The sequence below is a fragment of the Tupaia chinensis genome, unplaced genomic scaffold (genome assembly GCF_000334495.1).
Source record: "Tupaia chinensis unplaced genomic scaffold, TupChi_1.0 Scaffold000437_1, whole genome shotgun sequence".
Lineage (NCBI taxonomy): Eukaryota > Metazoa > Chordata > Mammalia > Scandentia > Tupaiidae > Tupaia > Tupaia belangeri.
Window position 1 is genome coordinate 59,957 of NW_006159942.1, and position 10,839 is coordinate 70,795.

Genomic DNA, 10,839 nt, shown 5'->3' on the forward strand with positions numbered 1-10,839 from the left:
TTTGAGGGACGATCTTGCTGACATTTGGAGTCCTGTTAGTACTAGGGCATGGCACGCTGGATTCAGACTTCTGTGGTCTTTATTAAGGATCCAGTTGACTGAGGCTCTCCCAGAATCTAACTTGGTTACTGAGAAGGAAAGGCGGAGAAGACGATATTGCATAAAGTTAGACAGCAACTCAGCAATGCCATCTTCCTAGTCTGTTTTTAGCTCGCTAATTTGCACTTATTCTGTACATGTTAAAATATTCTTTGAGTGGCCTCCTGACCTGCTGTGTCTCTAAGGTTTTCTATTATTTAAGAGGTCAGGGTAGTTTATTGTTTGCACCTGTTCATAAATCTCTGCTGGAGCAGCACCCTTTCATCACTTTCTCTGTTTTATGCCCTAAATGATGAGTGTCTTTTAAGCATTTTTAAAAATGTGGTAGTCCCAGCTTTGCATGTTTTACTTACCGCTGTGTAAAAATGACCTGAAAACAGCTTAAAGCAACGGACACATTATCTCATCCTAGAGTCAGGACTCTGGTACCGGCTTAGCCAGGCGTCTCTGGTGCAGGGTCGCACATGCTGATCACATCGTGAGCTGGGCTGCCTCCATCGGAAGCTTGGCTGGAGTCAGGGGGAGCCACTTTTAAGCTCCCCCTGGCTCTTCGGCGGGAGGCTTCGGGTCTTCAGCACAGGGGCTCCTCCGCAGTCTGCTCACAGTCAGACTTCTCCCAGAGCGAGTGATCCAAGGGTGAGGGAGAGAGCAATAGAGGACCCAGATGGAGGCCACAGTCTTGACAGCCGGATCCACAAGTAACACATGGGTCACACAGGCCAACCCTGCTGTGGCACGGGAGGGGCAGGACACTGTGCAAACAGCACGCAGGGCCCAGGGGCCAGGTGGGGTTGGCTACCGCAATGAGCGACTGCCTGGCTTAAGGGGCTGGTCTCTGAGAAAGAGCCCCTTGGTGGTTGTGAGAAGCAGGTGACGTTACATAACCTTTCTGGGCTTCATCTTGTCATCAGATCAATGAGAAATCTGGATAAGCTCTAAGGATCCTCCCCGCTCTGAAATTCCCTGATTTTTAATGGCAGCAAGAATGGATGTAGAGTTTATGGAAGAGCCGTGTCAAGGATTCCAAGAATATTTTAAACTACAGTCAGGATTATTATTTTTCCCAAAATGAGAGTGAATCACTTAAGTCTATAATATTCAGGGCTTCGTCCAGTGCCTTTGGCATTTGATAATGCAGTTCACACTCGGTTCTTTTATTGTGAATTATAACAATATATACTGATGGTTTTGTTTTCATTTCTACTTGACCCCAGACTTAGCCTTGAATCTATAATGAAGTATGAGCATGTGAGTCTTTGGGAAGTTAAGCTTCAAATGAAGATTGCCCCCAGTGCAGCCAGGGCGGGAGGTGGTGGGCAGCTGTCTGGGCCCCATCCCTTCATCACGCTGGCTTCTGCCTCCTGCTCTGCTCTCAGGAGCAACCTCACCTACGGTGATGCCCTCAATCAGCTTGCCCAGGGTTACCTGTGGATTCGCTGGAAATACAGCTTGGCTACTTTCTTTTTTAACAAAAGAATTATTTATTCAATTTTATTTATTCATTCACTCATTTTTAAAATTTGACCAGAGAGAAACAGAAAGAGAGAGAAAGCAAGCCACCAGGTCCGGGACTCGAACCATGGTTGGCCATATGGAAGTGTTCAGCACCTCAACCACCATACCACCTGCTGGTCCCCAGCTTGGCTATTTTCAACTCTCATCTATTGCGTCACCAAAGCTCAGCACTGGAAGTAACGCCACTATAGAGGCCGAACCCCTCTGTCACAAGCGCACAGTGAAGAGTGGCCATTCCCGCGGAGTCCACCTGTCCTGCTGCAGCAGCTGCTGTGGAGAGGTCAGGGAGCTGTCTGCAGAGCTCTGCACCCCTCCGGCTCCTGCCACCAGGTCTTAGTAGTTCCCCTCAGTAATTTACTCACCTTCACTTACGGAATCAAATTTTTAAAAAGTATAACAAGGACTTAGCCTAAATCTAGAGAAATACAAAATGCAGTGAAATCTGAGCTATTTCATTTTATGGGCTGAAATGTAAAAAGCCTGATGTTCTTTTTCCTTCTTTCCTGTAATTGGCTAAGGTAAATATCACAGATACCTCATTTAACATGCCTCAGAAAACGTGTTTCTTTCCCAGGATTTTTTAAGGTAGTGTTTTTGTTTGTTTGTTTGTTTGTTTCCTGTGTTGTGTATGCACTCGCCAGGGGAGAGGAGAGAGACACAGAGAAATCACTCTCCTGGTGGGGAGAGGGTGGCCACGTTGCAATCCCTTCTCCTCCATTCTCCTTTTAGGATTTTGGGCACACCGTACACTTGCCTGGCATGATTTTCAAGCTGCTGGGTCTGGGACTTGAATTGCCCTGTCAGTTACGTGGGATACAGCTGCCTTAACCTTCACACTGCCTGCTGGCCCTCCCAGGACCTTATTTTTATTTTTTTTTAAAGTTTATTTATTTCCCCCATGAGTAAGACAGAAAGTGTACTCATCTCCAACAAGGTCTTGATGAGCCAGGTCTGGATCATGAGCAGCGCTTGCCGAGTGCACTCACAGAGGCCTCCGGATTGAAACCTGGACCCTCCCGACCTGGGTCCCCTCACATAGCATTGTGTTTAGGTGCCATGCCCCATGTGGCCCCTCCTGAGATTTTTTTTTTTTTTGAAGTTTCTTTCTTTTGCCAGAGAGAGAGAGAGAGAGAAGTAACCCCAACAGGGTGCTCACTCCGTGATCCGTCCCCAGCCTCAGCTAGCTCTTATCACGGGCGTGTGTGCATGTGTCTGGGGTGTGCAGGGAGAATCCAGGACAGGAGGTGGGTCCCTTTCCATGTGGGTCTAGTTACGTCACTGCTGTGCCCTATCAGGCCCCCAGGAACTCTGAGAGCCAATACCATTCACTGTTGTTATGCCTAAGGCTACGCAGAAAGCAGATGTCCTAAGTTATCAGGTCTATAACCTCCACTGAAATCCACTTTGGCAACTCCCTTAAGTCACCAAGGAGAAAAAACAATGGGAGTTTTTTTGTTTGTTTGTTTAAGAATCCAGTGGTTTAGAAAGTGAGTACGACTCAGACTTGACTGTGCTTCTACATTAGTCAAGTGAATACGGAGGCCTGTCCTCTCCAAGAAGTGACCTCCGGGCCCTCAATGCCAAGTCGTCTGAAATCACAGTGTTTTAGTTCTTCTCTCTTCTGATTTACTTCTTTCCTATCATTTCCACCTTCTATACAGTTTTTTATTTTAAAAGCTGCTTTTAAACTGCTGCTTTCCTGAAAATCTTGTGGCATTTTGATGAGCGCTTTCTCAAATCCAGGGTATAGTATTTAAGAGCAGGTGCTGTATCTCCTCTCGCCAGGAGAGGGTGCACTTGTCCAAGACAGAGTCTGATTCCCAGGCTTCCTAGGATCCTGTTGATCCAATTCCCCCTGATTAGAAGTCACAAGTGTGGCAGGGCTCTTAATGAGATTAAGTTATTTCTTTTTGATTTTTGTTTTAATTACTAGACAGTGCATGTGCTTGCCACAGATAATGAGAGCGAATAAGAGAGAGAAAATACCTCCTAACAGGGCGTGGTTACACTGTAATCCTTATCCCGCCATTCTATCATTCGCTCAGAATTTTGGCCGTATCTAGCAGGTTTTCCAATCAGGGCAGGGATTCGAACCGCACTCGGCCATGTGAAATCCAATCCAGCTCACTATGCACAGCACTTAACCACTGCACTACTAATGTTAATTCGACTCTCCTGAAATCTATAAAGCACACCCCTTCCTGCACTGCCTGCCAAACACAGCGTGTTAAGGCTTTCATTGCAAGCTCCCTTCTCCAGCCAGTTCCAGTTCCACATAAAAAGGTTTGAACGTTTCAACTTAAAAGAGAGCCTATGGTCGATTCTCGGGCTGGTCAACAGCGAGTGAAGCAGATTTTAAACTACAGAGTCAGCTGCCCCAGCAATGTGGTATATTCGAAAGAAGGGAAATGAGTTTATCAGGCACCAAATGTTCACGTGGAGCACAGCACTGAACATCTTAAATGATATTTTGGAGAAAATATTTCTTAAACACACACACCTACATAAAAAAGTAGTTTCAGTCTTTCAAGATGACCGAAGTTTTTCTCTCAAATCCAGTCAGTAATAGAACTGGGAGCCCACTCCTGCCTGCTGTACAGCCTTCTCTCAGATGCAAGAGTTCACGTGTTCTGCATTTATCAAAACACCGACATTCAGAATCATAAATGACCCATAAGGGATACATGTGCACGTGCGTGTGTACACATACATACATGTGTATGAAACATCTGCTTACATATTCCAGATCTCATCTGATGGATATGAAAATGTTTTAAGTATTTTTTTTAAGCGAGATTTTTGCTACAGGGTGTGTGGATGTACCAGAGAGACAAGAGAGACAGAAACGAGAAATCACCCCCCCAGAGGGAATGGCCACCCCACAATCCCTTCTCCACCATTCTCCTCTCAGGATCCTGGGCACACACGCTCACATGCCAAGTATGAGTTTTAGGTAGCCAGATCCGGGACTCGAACCATGATTAACTACGTGGGAGTCCAGCAACATAACCATTCTGCCATCTGCTGGTCTCAGCAAGTATCTTCTTCAGATATGCAAAGACCGAAGTCCAGCATCTAAGGAAAATGCTCACTCATACATGAGGAAGTTGGAGGTTACAGGGAAGACTAAACGTTTATTTAGAAGTTACAGTGTTTGTTTTTACAGAGCTACGTTGCCTCAGATGGTTGATTCTGGAAGGTTTGCTAATGCTCCGAGTGCTGTGCACTCACAGTCTGTGCTCATGGGCGGCTTAGGAAAGCGTCTCCTGCAGCACCAGATCCAGCCGCCTCCAGAGGGGTCTCCAAGTCTGTGAGCCCGGGGCCTGGCTTTCCCCTCAGGTCCTAACGAGCAAAATGCCTAGGATTCTTCTCACCAGCTTCTCTGCAGCCCACAGCCTCCAGGCCGCTGCCGGTGCTTGTGCTCCTGCTTGGTAGGGAGCTACTCCCTCAGTCGGTGCTCCTCCCTCCTGGCGGACTCCTATTAGGTTGTGGCTTGCTCTCCCTCCTGTGCCTTGACAGGCAGGGCTCCCACGTGTCTCCAGAATTATATAAACACATAATACATTTATTTACAAGTGTATAAATATATAAATATGGCTATAATAGAAAAATAAATACCAATTTTTCTCTGTCTCTCTTTCTCTCTTTTTTTTAAGCAATATATCTAGTCTTTCTGGGATCTTGGCTTCTGCCTCAAGTGTGGGAGGGGGTGTTTCAAAAGACACATGCACCGGTGGGCTGGGGGACAGCCGCATCCCAGGTTCCTGTCCCACGTAGGCTCCTGTGGGGTGCTGGGGACACCAGCTTTCTCCACCCACTTGGCAGGAGTCAGGACTGTCCACCTCTTCAACGGGTACAAGGCCCAAGCAACATGGGGGCCCTGAGGAGGAGAGAAAATGAGAAACATTGAAGTTCAGACTAACCAAGAAACCAACATGTGAGGACCAGGCCAATCTTTGTCCGTGCCAGGAGCTGGTTACTCTAGCTCTCAAGAAGGGACAGAAACCCATAACCGAGACAAGGGCATTTATTCTCCCTCTGGGGTCTCTGACGTAGGAGGGCCACCCACTACCCACATCCCATCTGCTAGAACGTTGGGAACTCCAGCTCTTGGCCTGTACCCCAGCGGCAGCTGAAGTCAGCAGACCCAGGAACAAAGCTCTGCTCGTCCCAGATTTAGCCAGTGAGCCCAAGCTTTGGAATGGCTCAGGGCTATAATGAACCCACTCAGGGCTCATTCCCCCAGACCAACGTAGTCCAGATTGAACGAAGCTGGATGTGGCTCTAGAAATTGACTGTCTCAGAATTTAATCTCCCAGAGACAGCGTACAGGGTCTGCACACAAAATGACAGCACACCAGGGAGGCTAAGGAACATCGGCCACCCTCTGAAAGCAGCCTGCACCCTAACCCAGTGTCTGCCAGTTTCCAGGGAGTCCAGCGCAGAGGGAGACAGTGGGAGGGAGGTGGCGAGAATGGCCCTCAGTCACTTGGAGCAAAAGTTCTGTGGGAGCATGAAGTTATGATAATGATGTTTGTAAGAGCCCGGCTCCTTAATAACTGATGCAACTTTATTCCTTAATTGAGAGACAAGACCCAACAAAACCAGGTATTTCAGAGTGATTAGAGAATGTCTTAGTGTGATGAGAGGCCAAAGAAAATTGCGATTGGCCTTGAAATGCAGAGGGCTTTTTCTGACGTGTGGAAGTGCCCCTTTATTCAGCCTTTGAGGACCACAGCTTGTAATGTTGAAATAGGACCCACCTGGACCCCGGCCCCTCCACACACCCACTTCCTGGTCCCTCCGCAGTGAGGGAGAGTGGCAGCCACCCTTGGGAGCCTGTCCCTTCCATATGAAAGCTGTGGTGGTTCCCTACCAAATGCCACCTCTGTAAAGAGGTCCTCTTCCGCCACGTGACGGCTGGGTCATGGAGGCTGCCCTCACCTCATCCCAGACTGTTCAGTTTCTCCACTCTCCCCTGGCACTGACCTGGGTGAAAGGGAGGGTCCCACGTTGCTTCCAGCCTGGGACTTGGGGGAGCCCTCCTCCTTGCAGATGGGCCCGCGGCGGAAGGCTGCTCTGGGGAGAGGCAGCAGTCCGGGCGGGGCTGGAGCAGCTGGCGGGTGGAGTCGTCGGGCAGCGTGTATAAGAAAGAGCCCTCATCTGGGCTAGATCTGGGAGCCCTGCATTGCACAAGAGCACGTGGGGAGGTGAGGCAGGGTGCAGGGCGCCTGGGTCCCGCATCTCCACGGCTGCCTCCCTGTCTGAGTGTATCAGAGCTGGTCAGAGCCCAGATGCAGTATCAAGAGAGGAACCCCCCCATCCTTTCCACTAAGGTTCTAGTCCTTTCCATTTTAATCCTTGGGGCAGGAAGTAAGTCAGGTGTCCAGGGGCCTGTGGGCAAAGTCAGTTGTGGGTGGATGTTTCTGGCCTGCTGAGAGGGAAGGGTTCCAAGAAGCCAACCCATGCTCCCAAGCAGGGAGGAAATACCCATCAAGAGTGACCGCCTGGCAGAGCAGGGCTGTCGGATCCAGGGTCCCTGAGTGGAGCCCTGCTACTCGGTTCTCTGTGCCTGATGCTGGATTTGAGGAGCTAAGGGGAAAAGTGAGGCCCTGATGCTTGGAAGTGAAAGGCAGGGATGGGGAGGAGCCTGGTTACCTGGTGATTTGGAGACTCTGGGGGTCATATCCACTGCCAAGAATGGTCTGCCTCAGCAGGCTGCTGGTGTCATCCTGCTGCCCGAAAGAAAGAGCAACGAGAAGGTCATGTCAGGGCATCCAGGCACCTCGCCAGTGTTCACCGTTCAACAGGATGAGCTCTTCCTACCTAGATGAAGCCTGGTCCAGCAGCTAGGATGAGGCCCAAAGATAGGCAGCCCCCAAAGGCAGCTCACCCACTCCCTCCTCGGTGTCCCCCGCTGCCACCCATGCACCCAGGAGTGGTTACCTGCTGAAGCTCCCCTGGGCAGTGCTGCTGGGGTTTCAAGCCTGGGTAGCCCATGGCAACTGCAGGGCAGCCCCTCGCCATATGGATCCCACTAGGACAGGCTCGTCCATTGATGCCATTGAGGTAGGGCTGTCCACTGGCTCGGTGGCCTGGGAGTCCTCCCAGGGGCACCATGGTGTATTGGCAGGAGGAGGGTAGAAGGGCATTTCGAGGAAAACCCAGGTCTGTTGTATGTTCTGGAAGGACAAAGGGACAGAGGTAGGCTTAAGCTAGAGAAGCCTGAGGCACATTGAGTCCAATGTGAAGTGCTGACTAGGGTCAACGGATATCAGCAGGGAATTGACCTTGCCCAAGGGATGGAGAATATTTTCTCTCAGAATCTTCCTTCCTGTGATTTGCTCCTAGTGTTGAGGATTTCCTATTCCTTTTCTTACATATTTACTTATTTGTGTTCAGAGAGAAGGATGGGAAGATTGGGAAGAAATGGGGCTAGGGTTTGGGAGTAGGAGGTGCTGAGTGAAAAGGAGCGGTGTTTAGGTGAGGCAAGGTGACCAGAAATTGGTAGGCAACAATCAGATTAATTCAGGATGGGGGGTGGGTGGGAGCTCAAGGAAGCCCCAGACTCAGAATAGAGGCAGGAAATGAGTGGAAAGAAGAGGCAAGACCAGCTTTAACAATGAATATGAGATCAGCCAGTAAAAGAAGATGGAGCCAGGGAAGTGCTGAGGTCCAGAGCACGGAGAGGACAGACCCACTTCCCAGCCTCGGTTGCGGTGTGTGCACCGGGAGGGGGGGGCCCAGATGCGGTGTTCTCTGCCTCTCTGAGGCCTCCAGGACACCAGGAGACTGAGCGTACAGAGGACATGGAGCTGGACACCTCTGAGCTCCCTGGGTGGAGGGCTCCTTGGTCACTGGGATCCGCCACTCCCTACGGCCTCCCTTCCCCTGGGCTAAGAAGGGTGACTCACTCACTTTGCTTAGACCAGGCCCTCCACAAACAGAAGGGGATGAAGGTGACGATGACAAGGACGATCGAGCCCAGGACGACCCCAACAATCAGATAGGGCAGGTCGCTGGAGCGTGCCACCATGGCCCCAGTGCCCACAGGCCGCTCTATGGTTTCAGGGGGTGGCGGCTGTGGGGGAGCCAGAGTCGGGAGTGGGAGTCGGCCAGGCTGACCAGAAGACTTCCGAGCTGAAATTGGGAACAAAACTTATTTCAATATCTGTTTCTTTGACATTTAAAACAAAAAGGGAAAAAATGTACACTGATTCCATAGGGGTAGGAAACGGGGTCAAACTCACAAGAGAGGGCCTCAAAATCCTTTATTTGAGTGGTGTCCAGAGTCGCCATGAAATTGGCACCTAATGGGAGATGCACCCTTGAGGGTACCTGCCCCTTCTCTTTCAGAATATACCCCGAGACGTTTGTGAGCAGGCCCTGCAGTGAAACTGGGTCCTTGGGGCACAGATCGTATGGGGCTTTCTGAAGAATAACCAGGGAACTTTTGGGAGGAAATATTTAAAAGGCATGAAAAACAGCAGAAAATCCAGGAATGAAAGAATATACGCATGGATTTGCTGTTCCTGGCTGGACTCCGGGCCGCAGACAGGGAGCTGGGTGTTTGGGGACTTATCAGGACAAACAGCAGTTGTGAACTGTGAATAGTCAAGATCTTGAGCGCCTCGTTGGGTTTGGGGATCACGAGGTTTACCTAACTTCGCTAACTCGTTTTCACCACCGTAGTCTCCCTCAGCCTCCGTCCTGCGGCTCTCTGACTTCTCCTCTCAGCTGCTGGTTACACTCCTCCTTTTCTTACCGCCTGCCCTTTTCTTCCTGCCTCCTCGGACTCCTGGTTTCTACAGGCCTCTTACACTCTCTGCATGGTCTGCATCCCCACCATTTCCACTTAGGGCCTGAAGTCTCCCCAGTCGATATCCCCACCCGACCCTCTCCCCTGGAACAGACAGGCTTCCCTTCCATTTCAATGTCTCTGATGAGCTGGGTGTTTGGGGACTTATCAGGACAAACAGCAGTTGTGAACTGTGAATAGTCAAGATCTTGAGCGCCTCGTTGGGTTTGGGGATCACGAGGTTTACCTAACTTCGCTAACTCGTTTTCACCACCGTAGTCTCCCTCAGCCTCCGTCCTGCGGCTCTCTGACTTCTCTCAGCTGCTGGTTACACTCCTCCTTTTCTTACCGCCTGCCCTTTTCTTCCTGCCTCCTCGGACTCCTGGTTTCTACAGGCCTCTTACACTCTCTGCATGGTCTGCATCCCCACCATTTCCACTTAGGGCCTGAAGTCTCCCCAGTCGATATCCCCACCCGACCCTCTCCCCTGGAACAGACAGGCTTCCCTTCCATTTCAATGTCTCTGATGAATCAGAGACCCCGTACATCTCCAAGTGGTTTTACCTGCTTGCTTTCTCATGAAATCGGCTTCTTTTCCCGCTTTCCTCATTTTGATAAATGGCAATATCATTATCTCAAAGTCTGTTCTGTGCTCCTTCCATCCCTACCCCAGTGTGCCATCGGTCCCTGGTTCTGCCCACATCTCCTCAAAAGAAGAGACTCAACCCCAGCCCCTCTCTTCACTTTTATTCAGGAGCCCAGTTGTCTCTCCTCAGCCCATACCTCACACAGTCCTCAGTGACCCACCTCAATAAACCACAGCCACGTGACCCTCCTCCACCTCACGGCCTGGAGAGGCTCCTTCTACCTGATGGCCGTCCCGTCCCGTGTCCTCAATGCCCCGATGCCCACCAAGGTGGCCTCTTCTCTGAGCACTCCCTCTCTCACTGTCCTCCCAGCTGTTGGACACTCCAAGCATTCGGAGCTACTTCTAGCCTGTAGGTGCTCGTTCCAGCCTGAAGATTCAGTCCCTCCAGGAGGCCAGTGTGCCGGCTTTGCGAGGCCTCAGTACCTGCCCGCAGGCACTGTCTGTACCACCCGGCAGAGGATCTTGGGCGGTACGGGGCCGTCCCCTTCCTCACTGTACGTGATGGAAGACAGCCGACGTGCACACAGGAGGCACTACGTCTCTTGAATGGTTCTTTGTCTTGACTGATAGGCACTGCATTTGTGCTGGGGAAACCATCCTGTGTACTCTCACGATGCACAGTGATTAAATGTAAACAAGTAAGAATTTTTTTAAAAAAGAAAGCAATGCGGAATGAAGAATGGTGCTGTCTGAATGACAGGAAGAGGAGCTGTTTGTTCTCCATTCCTCTTTCTTTGTGATCAGGAGTATGATCTTTTTTTTTTTTTTTTTTTGGAGA

General features: G+C 50.3%; 1 protein-coding gene across 1 annotated transcript in view; it reads right to left on the reverse strand.

Annotated features, from left to right (window-relative positions):
• Positions 1–4,518: 4,518 nt before the first annotated feature.
• The window catches only part of BOC (BOC cell adhesion associated, oncogene regulated), a 91,227-nt gene continuing 84,906 nt past the window's right edge, over positions 4,519–10,839 (reverse strand). The window contains exons 17-21 of the mRNA XM_006155115.3: positions 8,533–8,754; positions 7,561–7,796; positions 7,273–7,349; positions 6,604–6,797; positions 4,519–5,494 (exon numbers count right to left, since the gene is read on the reverse strand). Of these exons, the coding sequence (XP_006155177.2) occupies positions 5,184–5,494; positions 6,604–6,797; positions 7,273–7,349; positions 7,561–7,796; positions 8,533–8,754 (1,040 nt within the window). The 3' untranslated portion in view covers positions 4,519–5,183. The remainder of the gene's footprint in view (positions 5,495–6,603; positions 6,798–7,272; positions 7,350–7,560; positions 7,797–8,532; positions 8,755–10,839) is intronic.